The sequence below is a fragment of the Melospiza georgiana genome, chromosome 4 (genome assembly GCF_028018845.1).
Source record: "Melospiza georgiana isolate bMelGeo1 chromosome 4, bMelGeo1.pri, whole genome shotgun sequence".
NCBI classification, from domain to species: domain Eukaryota; kingdom Metazoa; phylum Chordata; class Aves; order Passeriformes; family Passerellidae; genus Melospiza; species Melospiza georgiana.
In genome coordinates this window covers 48136592-48150980 of record NC_080433.1, presented here as the reverse complement: position 1 = coordinate 48150980, position 14389 = coordinate 48136592, and the positions used below count along the sequence as shown (strand labels likewise).

Below are 14389 nucleotides of genomic sequence, written 5' to 3'. Positions count from 1 at the left end.
ATTGTGTGTATGACTAGAAGATGTGAATACTTCCTTCTAAACTATCAGACTAAAGAAATTTTTAAGAAACAAAAATATTTATTGCTTTTCTATAAATAATTTCAATGCAAGTATATTTTTAATTGTTTCCATTATTTTGAATCTTGATCGGTGAATTTTTCATTGAAAAACATATTTCCAAATTATGTCCTTAAAACACTGAAAAATATACTAAACTAAATACTTATATTAGTATTAACACAATTAATTGTACCTTTCCTATTTATAAGATTTGCAATTGGATTTTAAAATTAATTTAGTTTTTTTTAAGCTTTCATTGAAGCATTTAGTTGTCAAATAGTCTCAGAAATAATTAGAATGAAATCTTTATATTGAAGCATGTATATACAAAACTATTTCTACCAGTTTTCTTCAATTGTTTGCCTTCATGGAACTTTAGTGCTTTTTTGTGAATGAAGAGAATACTGCAGACTCACCAAGTTACTTGTGCTGAGTTGTTTGAGGGAGGATGTAGCATTACCCAGAAGAGGCAGCCTTAGGATCCTAAGGAATCCAGCATCTCAGTGGGCTGAGAGGAAGATTTTAGCAAAGTAAAAAATAAAATGGAAGGAGAGAAAAGTGGATGCAATGAAGTTTCAGCCTTAGAAATTACAGAGAGTGTGAGTAACGGATCTGAGCAATTAATCCTTCACAATTTTTTAAAAATATTGTACCAAACAAAGTAATCTCTTTTATTAACTTTACTTACCTGCAGAATCAGCTTCAGTGGGTTAAAGTCGACATCTATTGGAGGAGATAATGGGCAGATTGTGTAAATATTACTCACTGAAAAGGAATGAAATGTATGACAGCAGGATGATTTGTTGCTGAATGTGGCTGCCCACAAAGCCTTTGGTGCTTTTGTCATACACTGCAGATTAAAAGCTCAAATTCTGCGACTATAGGATCATGCAAGCTTCTTTGATAACTGAGCTAGTGGTCTGTGACTTGCCTAGCAAGAAAACCTCAGGCACTTCCAGAATCAAGGTGAAAACTAAAGATATCATTACAATTTATCACACAAATAACAACAAAAGCACCTCAAATTCTCTTAGGAATATTCTTGGAAAACCACAGTTAGTGTCCAAAATTACCATCAGAATGACAGTGCCTCAGGAGCAGAAAGATCAAATGTATATTGTTCATTCTGTCACAAGGAAGAATAGACATGGGAAAGATTATATATGCCATAGCATGAAATAATGCCTTACATATGGTAAAGAATATGTGAATTGCAAAGTGGAAAAGAATCACTTGGAGCCATATGTTCCTCTCTGGCATTAAACTGAATGGGAGAACAAAATAATCCAAAAATAATGTAATTTTTGAAGCAGAGCCATTCAACTATGTTCTCCTCCTACCTTTATACACTACTCTAGAGCAGGTATGAGAAGATATAAAATACTTTGAACTGTGCTAAAGAAAAAGGTTCAAACATTCCCTATGCTGGAACAGCAAGGAAACAAAAGAGCAAGGATGCACAGGGCACAGACCCTGATACTCAGTTCATGGTTTTGGTAGAACATGAGTCAGACAAGCAGGATGCCATCCTAGCTTAAATAAAGGCAGTGACAAAACTGCCATTGACCTAACAGGGCCAGAATTTCTGTCTCATTATGTATCCTAAAGTCTCCCATCCTCCTGGAACAACTGCAAAGCTGCTGCTGAAGTGTCACCCTGGGCTGGTAAAGGAATTGAGGAACTGAATGCCAAGGGCTGTAATCCCCAGCACTCAGGGAAGAAACCTAAGAGAAGAAATGCAGTAAAGACGTAGAAAGATGGGGTGCTGGCAAAATCAAAAACAATGAAAAGATCCAATCAGCAAAAGATCCAAATCAATCTGGCATTGAACACAATCACTATAAGCCTTTTTAATTGCACTAAACATCTCTCATATTTATGTAATGACATGTTTGGAAGTAATCCAATTAATATAGGATATTCTGAGAAAATAAGACTTCTGCATCTCTGCAGGAGGTTGTTGCAGCTTTTTAACTGAAAGCAGTAGGCATTCCAGAGGACTTGTGAGAATTGTGTCTGTGGCAAATAGTGATGTACAAATGGACTAAACTGCTTAGAGAGCTCACCACTGGGATTTCTCTTTGTCATATTAATTGCTGGAGATTGGGGTTTTCTCAATAGCCAGAACCAGAAATATTTTCACACAAGCAGTAGATTGGAGAGAACAAGAAAGAGCTTTTTTAGTTCCAAACTGCACAGGCAGCACCTGAAACAGAGTGAGAACAGCCACCTCATAGCATATTTATTAACCGGTTAAAGCACTCCTTCAAACACAGGATGTTCTTGAATTGCATAGTTCATGTACTCCACAATCTGAGTACTCCACAATGAGTACCAAACAGGCAAAGCATAGTGGGTATGCTAATACAAGAAAATTCAGTACAGAAACCCATGGAAGGAAGAAAGTGGAGGGAGTGATGGAGTAGCTGAACTTGTATATATCCTCAGCAATCCATTCATTATGTAAGTTACAGCACTACAGCATTACCAGTTGTCAAAAAGAGAAAAAATAATGTGAGATTATGGGAAACCTGAAAGTAAAACATGAAATCTGAGAGCAACAGATGGATAATGAGAATGCTCAAATGTATGTATTATCTACAAGATGAATTTAGAAAATTTTGCCTGGCATCAGTTCTTCAGAAAATCCTAATGACAACTGCAGATAGATTTAAAAGAGTCCTGACTTCCACAGTTCACAGAATGAATGAGGGAACTTTTACAACCAACACAATGTCAAGATGAATGATGTAAAATATAAAAATTGCTGAACTGTGCATAGTAAAATGTTTCCTCAGGGAAGGAACAAGGAGTAATAGGTTCTAAAGCATGGCTTCAGTAAATGATAATTGAAGTAGGAAATGGTCCAAAGAGTTAGTAAAAAAGCCATGGAAAGCAAATAAATGTTATTAAAGAAAGCTAAAATGAAATTACAAGGCAGTGATATAAAATAAATGTCATGGCATCATGCAAAATATACGGAAACTATTTAGGCAGTTAGTGTTTTCATAGAGCAATTCAGCTTCATACATATCTTTATATCCTTTCAGATGATAAAAATAGGTCTAGATGTATTTAGGAATGGACATGATGTTGTCCTAGAGCTGAGGGTAAAGGAGCATGAAAAACTTGGTTGGGTAAGAGCATAAACAAAATAGTGTTTTAAGACTTATTGGACATTGGTTTTACTGAGATTGAACAATATTCTCGATGTCAAAGGGTTTAAAATATTTTATAAATAAAATCAAAACATATTTTCTATACTATGTACATTCAGTTGCATATGTGAAATGTAGATTAAAGCATTAATTCGAAGGTACCATCTTGGCCAATATAAGACACTGCTGGCTTCTTCATATGGTTTATAACAAATGGCAGATGTACACTATGTTGTAAATGTGCAAATGTATGATGTTGAAAACTCTCATTCAAGTAAATAATAATAATAGCTATTAAAAATCTTAGCTGGCAATTTTTCCCTCCTATATTTTTCTAGATGGTTTTCCAATTAATTTCATTTAAATTTGTGAATAATTAACTTTTCTAAAAGCTGGTCTTCTCTACAACTCAATTTGGATGCTTGGATGATTAGGAATACATTATAAAAGGCTCATTTGAAAACTTTGGTTCACCTGTCTTTCCCATTTTACTTCTTGAAGCTTGTTGCAGGGTAATTCAGTTTCCCTGGGTACTAACCACAAGGTATGGCCTGTACTTCTCTTGTGCCTTAACTGCTATGTGTTTTCCCTTTTTTTGCTGTAAATAAGGTTGTTGACTTTTAAATTATAGCCTTCCTTTTATGGTCTAACATATTTTCATTCATTTTATATCTGTGCCTGTTTCAGGACACATTGAAAGGTCTAATAATACATGGCCACTTTCTTTTTCTTATAGAACGACAAATTTTAAAATTATTTAGTCACATGCTGCTTTTTACTCCAGACTGAGTACTGAATTGGCATTTCATGTTTTGCTTGGCTGATTCTGCTACACAGATAACTTCCTTCTAGCACATCTTTTGTCTGCTATAGCACATAACATATAGCACATAGAAGTAATCCAGCATTTAATTTTGCTTTTGCTATATAATTTTTCAGCTTTATTATCTGTAAAAAAAGTACCATTAACCGTAACAAAGACATCACTCTTCAAAAAATCCAGCAAGAGGACAAATGATAGCCTAGGGAGTGCACTGGAGTGGAATACTTTGCTTTTCTATAATGTTTTCCAGCATCATTCTTGAAGCACTTCTACAAAGATGAATCATTATTTCAATTTGCCTATGGGAGAAACTGACTCACCTAAGAGGAAGTAATTTGCCATGCAGCAAATCAGTGGCAGAGCCAAGGGCAAAGAACAAGGCTCCTCATTTCCTGCCTGGTGCCCTCATGACATTAACTCAGTTTACAGCTCTGCCACAGTCTTCTTTATGACCTTAGGTAAGACCTTTTGGGTCCTTTATTGTCCTAACACTTAAGTGCATGCTTAATTTTTTAATGATCACAATTGGATGACAACTCTCCACTGATACATCAGATATATTACAGACATGGTTCATCCTTTCTCTCAGGTACTACGAAACTGAGAATTTTTTGTTCAGCATACTGTTAAATTTCTTTTTCATGCTGTATTATTTTTTGCCCAGGAAGTTTTTTACAAAGACTAATCCTAGCCAGGGGAAACTTGTGTCTGTACGTGATAGAAAATGGTGAGTTAGAGGAGCCTCTGTTCTGCTGATCAAAGGGTACAATTACCTGTGTATTATGGGCCCCCCGTCCTTCAGATTTGTAAATACTATTTTCCTTTCTCATAAACATCTGGAGAACAACTGTTTGCACTCCCGATGAACTCGGGGTGCAGATGAGAGGAGAATGCGCTCCTCCACCTACTGCTCCCTACACAGTGTGTATGAATGAAAAAAACCCATTTTTTTCCCTTGCCCTACCCATTTGCACATAGAGCTCCTCCAAATATTTCCTCTAGGTTTCCTTGTAAAAGTACCTCCTCACCGTCCTACAAAGTCTCATGGGGTACAAAGCAGGCATTTCAGTATTTGGCTTTTAATTTGCTCAGTATTACTACTTTCTCTGTTCCTTCTTCTTTCTTCTGTTCCCTTTAACTTTCTTACTTCTTCTTGATACTCTTTCTGCTGTGTCTACTGTTTCTCTCTGTTTCATTTCTGTTTGGGTTTTTTTCCTTTTTATGCTTCTTTTCCATGAGAAAAGGGAGTTGTTCCACTCTAGGCCAGCTCATCATAGAGGCATGGAGAGAACTGGCAGAAATCATTGCTCATGTCTGGCTATGCAGGGAGAGGACTAGGGTTTTGCTGCTGTGAGGATTTCTCAGAAGTGATATTGGAGCTGTTCCAACAGTTTACAGTAAGAGGACTGCAGTTCTAATGCAAGTTCAGCAAGGTGAAGGCCATCTTTTTTCCAGGTACAGCAACAAATGGTGTCAGATGTGTCTCTGGTCTTAGAAATTAAACCTTTGTACAGAACGCTACATGGTACGCTGTGGAGATGAAGGATCCAGCCTTCAAAGGAAGTCTGACATTGAAGAGCAGAGAGAGATTTCTGGCCTGTAAGGACCATAAAGAATTAAGCACAGAAGGAAACTGAATGCAATGATGACATTCACATGTATTTAGAAGACCAGGGAGTGTGGGGAATGCTAGAGACTCCCATGATGTGTGACACAGAAGATTCAGTTCAGACAGGATGAAGCTGCTTTTAGATGGAGATGTTTGTGTAGGCCAAAGGTGGTTGTTGTTAATGTTCCCTAAAAGTACTTGATTTTTACAGTAGAAAAAAAAGTTCTAGAAATGTAGCATGTACTTTGAGAAGAAAATTGTTGTCTTAGGGCTAGTGGTACTTTTTTCCCCACTGTCTGTGAGTAGTTCTTATGGAAGTTCTTCCTTCCTCTTTGTGAGATATTTTCTATGTGAGTGAAGTTATAAACAGTGGAAATAATGTAGCCTAAGGAAATCTTTTAAAAATATGCCAGGATGACACCACTGCTCGCTAATAATAAAAGGATTGATTCAATACTCAATAAGAAGCTGAGAGTAGGAGAGACGGAGAGACTTGTGGCAGTCTGCACTGCTGAAATGCACAAGTGCTTTCTCTACAAAGAGAGAATTTTCTAAGGGCTACTGGCTTCCTGCTTATGTACCTTGCCTGCACTTCAAGACAGAGGTAATGGAAGCAAGTGGGTACTCAAGGGAAGGGAGTATCTTCTCTTGTGTTTGCACAGAGCCAGTTACAAAAGAGCCAGGAAAATGGGTCAGATCTCAAAGTGTTAAAGAGGCATAGACAATACCAATAATTATTTGGAACACACTGAATTTAGTGCTTTGCAGCAGTCTAATGACATGGACAGAAAACAGAATGGTGGCCATGTTCTTACTTCTTGGATTTGGTTATTTTTGTCAACTCTATGAATTAATATTTTGCTTAGTTATTGAATGAACTGAAATTAGAAATTAGAAATCCTGTGGCACAGGAAAATGCATTACACAATTACACTTGTACAAAAAGGTAAAATATAAACTTCATTTTTTCTTTTTGCACATGATGGCTCTTCTTTTAAGCATTATTAAATAATCCTAAGTTTTTAAGACATTAATTAGCTTTGGATCAAAGTCAAAGATGTAATTGTAAACAGTGAGCTCTTTATGACTCCATCTATGCTGCTCATCACTTTGGTGCCAAACACTATTCAAGGTTTCAGGCTACAGTGCCACATTACAGCCACGTTAAAGGTTGTTTAGGTCATGGCAAAAAAAAATCCCATCAGGTGTAGTTAACATGTCTATATCCTGTATGGTGTTAACAGGTGTTTCCTTATTCCTTATGTGAGAAAGGTACAAGAATGCAGGGAATCAGGCATCTCCAGGTTTTCAGGGTTCTATTGATTTCAGAAAGGCAGGATCCCTTCCCAGTATTCTTCTGTGGTTAAGTATACAACTCTAGTTTTTATTGTTCCTTAGATCTTGGAAATACTGCAAGGGACACCTAACCATAGGAAAGTAGATGCTCAAAAGCCAGAGTAGTGTATTGCCGCAACTTTTGGCCACAACTGTGCTGGGAGGTCATTATATATGTAGAAGTACTTCTACCAATTCCACATGGCAAGTACTTGATTTACCCAGCCAGAGTTTCTGTATGTTAAGAGTAGTGAACCAATAATAAAGTACTCTGCCTGACCACCAAGCTCAGCTTCCCTTTTTCCTTTTCAAATTTAAACAAAAAGCTCTGTTTGTAACTGTACAATGCTTTAGAGAACAAAACAGAACTGATTTGCCACCTTGTTAGAAATATTGATTAAAACATGCAGTAGTCTTTAGCAACAATTCTCTGAGACATAAAATAGTAGGGCAAGAAGGTTTTAGGGACCAACAGGTGGGTGAGCATTTTGATACTGTCCTACTAATGAGATTTTTCCATTCTCTCTGAATAGCTTCAGGATGATCCCCTCAACCATTCATCTGCATTCATGATTTCATCCATCTGCCCCTCGGTAACTACATTTTTGCTTCCTGAAGAGGCTGGAAGGAGAAAGTCGACTATCATATTAAACATCAACTTTTAGTCACTATTACTTCTTTGTTTTACTCCTAAAACCCTTGTCTCTCTTGTTGGCATTTTCTTAAATTCTACTATTTCTTTGTCACAGTTTGTTATGAAATCTGTCATTTTCTGATAGCTGACATTATTCTTTAAGCTCAGTTCCGGAGGAATTGAACGGCTCAGATTCAGGTTTTAAAATAAATATACCTACCTATTCCGGTCTCTGAGAACTGAATACAGAAAGTGAATTTAAGTGAAAAGCTCATATGTAAATAAACTGTCCTTTCAAAAATAAATACAGTTTTTCAAGTCAATCTTTAGGATTTAAGAGTTCTGCTTTGTGGATCATTTATTTTCAAAGTACAGAGTCAGCGGTAATACTTCCAACAGTTTCATCAAAAGGGTCAATGCCCAGGAATACAGATATCATAAAGTGAGCAGAAATTATATGACCTGATCAGGGATGACCACCCAATAGAGGATATGCTATGGATCAGTTTAAGTTATATAAACATTGACATATTAACTGCAGGAGGGGATTCTGTTGCCTTTTTGAAGTCTCAGAGTCATGAACTAGGATTGTTCACTTTTAGCAGCAAGAACTGCACAGTCACAGCAGGTCATCGCTAACTTTGTGGGAATGGAACTAGTGTGGGACACTTAGGAAAGAACTGTAATCTGTAATGTGGTCATGGCCTCTTTGCAGGAGGTGGGGAATCCAGCACACTGTGCTCATGCTGCTGCAGTATCTGAGTGGTCCAGCACCATGTGGGTTGTGTGGGCAAGAGATACTTTGCATGTGCCCACACCTTAGCCACAAAAAGCAGCAATGCAAAGGCAAGAGATAGCATAAGCCTTTTGAATATTAATACGATGCCCATAGGAAAGAAAAATGCATACATAGACTCACATGCTGAATAGCATGGCCAGTACATAAGCAAATAATATGTGTTAGTACCATAACACCACTGTAATTTTAACAAAGATGGATTTGCTCTTATTAAAAAAAAACTCATATGGGAGTTGTAAGGAGGAGAAACAAGAAATTTAAAGAAGGCAAGTGAATCTGTTCACTCAGAAATGTGGCAGCAACAGTAATATTTAAGATCGGTTTGCTTGGGAAAAAAAGCCCATTAAATGTTAAAAGGAAAAGGGTATTTCTTGTTCATCATGTAGTATTTGGAACAACTGGATAAACAAGGGTAAATAGGCTTAAAAATAGGTTAGTACAGTTTGTTTTCAGAGGGGAGTGATTTCTTCTGAGGCATACTGCCATAAGAGTAACTCCACTAGTTCCTGGAGGCCTGTGATTATGTGACTATCTCCACTTTTATTAAAAAAGACAGGAAAGGCACATTCTTACTTTTTACTAACATTCACATTCATTATCAGCACAATCCTAAGAGAATATGATCTCAGCATACCTTAAGGCTCAAAAATTGAAAGGTAAATAGAAATACACAAGCACTTACAATATTGTGAGTTTAAGGATAATATTTCGTTTAGATGTGACTCATGATTTCTACATGCTTCAGGTATGCAACAGTGATTTCTGTAGGGAGTGGGCTGCATTAATTGAAGAGGAAGTTGCAGTGAGAGACTTGCTAACATTTGAAAGGCAGCTGTCATTCACACATTCTAAGAACATTAAAAAAGCATAAATATCACACAAATCTGGAATCAGGAAAGAAAAATAAGAGAGGTGTTAAAATACAACTTCAAGTACCAGTCTAATGAAGTCAACATAAGTATGGTTGCTAACTTCCAGAACAGCTTTTCACCTAATGGAAGAACTGGCAGTTTCTTTAGAACACCAGTCCTTTAAGGATGAGAGGGAAAATACAACCCAAAACTTCTTACCAAAAAAACAACCACCATTTTTTTGCTGATGAAAAACAGCCTCCACACTCCTTGCAGTCAAAAATTAGAAAAGTACTTTAGAAAAGTAACCACTTTCAGTATTGCCTTAAAAATTGACTATGTGGATATATTGATAAAAATAAGGGATTGATACTAATGTATTCTATGAAAGAAATGTGATTTTGGATTGGTAATGGAAGTATCCTAACTTCAGTACAACAAGAAGACGTATTTTTTAAACATTTCAAAATATTTTGGCACACAGATTTTATATCATGACTTGGAATACGTAGACTTCTCAGTCAGCTGTTCCATGTATCTACATGAAGGAGATGATTCAATTTTTGAGGAGATTATTCAAGTTTTGCAGGTGTTATAATATAATAATTGTTAACTATTTATAGTATTTACTGTACTCCTGCTGCTAAGTAAGCAGTTTTATAAAATAACTCATGCCCTTGCAATAATAAACAGCAAGATAGGAATTGCACTGGTAGGATAACAAGATCCTCACTTTCTTGCAGGACAGCACACTTTCTGCTAGTAGAAGGAAGGTGTCCAAGCCAGTGCTTTCCAGATTGGGCTGGGACTGACTGCTGTTTGTTTGGCCAGTGTCACAGGCAGCTGGAGACAGGCACTGAATGTGGCCAGGCGTGTTCAAACACGTATCCCGACTAGCTGCTGCAAAGTGTGGGTTGCTTCTCACTGATGAGAAGGAATGGAATGTCAGAAGTATCTCCCATGGCGTTTATGGTATCAGCTGGCTAGGACAGATTGGGAAATAGGACAGAACAGGTACATTTACATTACTAGTTTAATGCATGATGGAGGTCATGTTGAGTGTAATGATCCTACAGCTGGAGTTGCATGCATTCCTCCAATGCAGGGAACCAAGAGGCTGTGCAGTGGTGCCACATAAAGCACAGCAGTCATAAAGACCCTTGGCCATGCCTCTAGCTCAGTAGATTTGGCTTGATCTTCTCACATAGCTGCCTTACAGCTACCTGAACTCCTTTTCTGCAAATGCTCCTCAATAACAAAATTAGCAACTTCACTTTTGACATTAGCAGGGCACATCCACAATATCCTCACGGCAGCAGACTATGAGGGAGAACACACAGTTGTTCATGCAGTTCGATCTTGTCCCTGGACCAATTTGCCAAAGGTGGTGGAAAGCCAGTCAGAGCTAGATCAAAATTTGAGGCTCAGCCTCCTGTGTTTTTGATGTAGTATGTAGAAAAACTGAGCCCGGGGTTTTGTCATTCAGGGTGGATAGGTAGAGACAGGCAGGCCAGGAGATTTTGAAGCCTCCATATGAGGTTCTGTGGCCAAAGGGCCTATCCAGAACAGTCAGCACACACCACATGCTCTGAGAAATGCCGGGATGACATCTCTTTATATTGGCACAACCATATGACAAGTATGTTTCTGTATACAGTTTGACAACTTCAGCTGCAATACATATGAAGAATTATATTTTCCAAAAGAAAGAAGTAAAATACATCCAAATAATTCCAAAATTAATCACATGCAAAACCACACAGAATTTATTAAGCTGGAAAAGACCTCAGATCATCAAGTCCAACTTATGACTGAATAACACCGTGACAACTAGAACACAGCACTAAGACTGGATGTGGCACTTTGTTCAAACATCTCCAGGTGTGTGTCTGCCACATCCATGAGCAGTCCATTACAATGTCTAATCACCTTCTCTGTGAGGAAATTCTTCCTAAACCTCCTCTAGCCCAGCTTAAGACTACGTCCTCTCGTATGTATGAGAGGTTGTATGTCTGCTCACAGCCGAGATGTCCTGATGCTGGAGCTGCAACAGGGAAAGGTTTGCTCTTTGCTCCCACCAGGCACATTGGTGGAAAGGAGCTGCTGCCTGCCACCTCGGGAACGGCCCGCCAAGAGGCGCACGCAGCCTCTTCCCATTTCTCCAGCCACCTTTAGGCTAACTTTGACACTCGGGAATGGCGCTAGTGGAGGTTCAGGGCTGGGTCTGACGCTGCTCACTGCAGCGCATTCCCGAGCCCTCCGACACTCGGCAGCAGCCTCTGTCTCCCCCCAGCCCCGCACTCGGCAGCCCCCGCCCCGCCGCTTCCCCGCCGCCGCCGAGAGCGCCTCCCACAGGCCAACCGCGCCGTGCCGGGGGCCGCCCGTTCGGCGGTGCCCTCCCTGCTCCCATCCGCCGCCCGCCACGGCGCGACTGCCGCCCGGGAGCCCCTCTGCGAGCCCGGGGGCGGACGGGGCGATCCTGGGCCCCATCTCTCGCGGTGGCGGTGGGAGTGGCGCCAGCCCCGCGCGACAGCCGCGACCGAGCGGGGGCGGCCGGGAAGGGCCGGCGGCGCCGGGCGGCCCCGCCCCGCTCATCCCCCCGCTCCCCCGGCCGCGCTCCCGGCGGGCGGCGCCGCGGGGTGACGGGCGGGTCTCGGCCACAGCCGAGTGCGGCGCGTCAGTTCCGGCGGGGAGCGCGGCGCGGCGCGTGGGTCGGAAGCGCCGCGGCGGCGGCGGCGGGGAGCGGAAAATGGCGACGGCCGCGCAGCTCACGGACGAGGAGCTCTTCTCGGAGCTGAGGCGCTTCGGCTTCTCCCCGGGGCCGGTCACCGAGAGCACCCGGCCCGTCTACCTGAAGAAGCTGAAGAAGCTGCGCGAGGATGAACGGGCCGGGGCCCGCGGCGGCGGCGCCAACAAGACCCGGAACAGCAACAACAATAACACGGGAGCCGGAGCGGCGCCGGGCGGAGGCGGCGGCCCCGGGCGGGCGGCCCCGGGAGCGCGGCTGGCCGGCGCCGAGCACCCCTTCCTCCCCGGGACTGCCGCCGGAGGCGGCCGGGGCCGCGCCGCACCCCCCGCCGGGGGCGGCAAAGTGCTGCTGGGCTTCAGCTCGGACGAGTCGGACGCGGAGAGCAGCCCCCGGGGCCAGGCCGGCGGCCGGAGGGAGCGCGCTGCGCCCCTCTTCCGCGGCCTCAGGCCCGCCGCCCCCCACGGCGCCTGCGGCGTGAGCAGCAGCTCCCCCCCGGAGGAGGCGGCCCGGCGGAAGCCCAACGCCTGGTGGGGGGCGGCGGCCAGGAGACCGACGGCGACTCAGGGTCTGAGAGAGCTCGGGGACGGCGAGGAGGAGGACGACGACGAAGAGGAGGAGGAAAAGGAGAGCGAGCAGCAGCGGTGGAAGACCCGGACCGTGAACGGGAACCGGCTCCTCTCCTACGGAGGCAGCAGGGACAAGTACTCGGACTCGGAGGAGGAGGAGGCGGCGGGGGCGAGGGCCAAACAGCAGGAGGAGTCTGCAGTTCGCCGGCCCAGACGGAGCCTCAGCAAGTCGCCTGCTCCATTCATAACAAGCAAATGCGCTGCAGCCGGCGCTGGCGTGATGGAGACGGGCCAAGAAAGGGCTGGCGGAGGCTGCGGTGCTGCTGTGCTCGTAACGAATGACAGGGCGGCGGGGGCGGCTGCTGCCGGCAGTCTAGACAGGGGCAGAAATCAGGAGGAGGAGGAGGAGGAGGCGGCGGCGGCGGCGGGGGGAAGAGGAGGAGGAGGATGTGAAAATCTGGACTCTAGTCCTCCCAGCCCCAGATACCGCATTGGCCTACCCAAGAAATCCCCATCAGTATTGCTGTTGCCACCACCGCTCACGGACGTGGACAGCGGCAAAATCACTGACCCTCCAGGCGCCATTAGGAAAGCGACCAATAACCATGTTCTCAGCGGTGCTCCTGGTAGCTGTAATGTTGAATCCAGGATTTATTCATCTACTAATAGCCTTCCCCCGGGTGGAACCACCTCCTCCCTTAGACTCAATCACTCCAATCATACGGGTTCAAATCATACCTACCTGAAAAACACCTACAAGAAGAATCTCTCTGAGCCCGAGGAGGAGCTTCTCCAACAGTTCAAAAGAGAGGAGGTATCCACCACTGGAGGCTTCAGTGCACATTACCTGTCCATGTTCCTCTTAACTGCTGCATGCTTGTTCTTTCTGATACTGGGATTCACATACCTGAGAATGAGAGGTTCTGGAGTAGCTGAGGATGTGGGAGCCAACAGTAAGTATTAGGTGAAGGGTAAGAGGAGTTTCTGCAACTGGATGTAACAACTGTTAATGCGCCTTTGCGTTCCCAGACCTCCCTTACTGAACAGTTCTGGGTTCCACCTTAGTATAATCTCTCTGTAGAGGATGGTGCACAGAGAAATTGTCTTTCCTTATGTATGTGCTTTGCAAGCTGGTGTAATAAGCTTGCAAGATATTTGAGGATAAACTTAAATCCCAGCATTCCCTGCAGTAATCTGTTGATACCTTATTTTCTAGCAAGTTTTCTTCCCAAAGCAGTTCTGTGGGTTTTGTTCAATTTAGCAGGAGTATGGTTAATAGAGAATTGGCGAGGTAAGACTTTATGTTAATCTTGCAGGAGTAAGTGCACAGTTAGATACCTGGGATTCCTGCAGGGCTGAGATTTGGCTGTAGTTGTTTGGTAATGAAGCAGGTTGTTTTCATTCATGTGTGCTGAGGCTTGAAAAGGATCCTAGGTTGAGATGATGTTGCACACGATGACAGATTTTGTGCAGTGAATGCTTGACGTATTGTGTATTGTTTTCTAATAAATGATTGCTTCTAAATTTAGTTGATAATAACGTTTATACATGAATTACTGCTGTGCTTTAGTCTGAATTTCAGAGCATTATTTTTTTTAATACTGAATTATTGGGGAACTCCTTTAACATGTGGAAGTAACTTGGAATGGATTTAAAACCTACAATTTTTGAAGAATACCAAAATGGAAACATACCACCTGAGGGTGGTGATTCATGCTAATTCAGTTCTTGGCTGTTTTGAAATGGACAGTGGAGATTCTAACATCAGAAAGAAAAACCATTCCATTGCTGTCCTGGGTTTTCAC

The 14389-nt window shown here is 42.4% G+C and overlaps 1 protein-coding gene across 1 annotated transcript in view; it reads left to right on the top strand.

The window, feature by feature from the left end:
* Positions 1–11969: 11969 nt before the first annotated feature.
* Positions 11970–14389, top strand: part of LEMD3 (LEM domain containing 3) — a 39462-nt gene continuing 37042 nt past the window's right edge. Inside the window, exon 1 of the mRNA XM_058022782.1 lies at positions 11970–13537. Within this exon, the coding sequence (XP_057878765.1) occupies positions 12019–13537 (1519 nt within the window). The 5' untranslated portion in view covers positions 11970–12018. The remainder of the gene's footprint in view (positions 13538–14389) is intronic.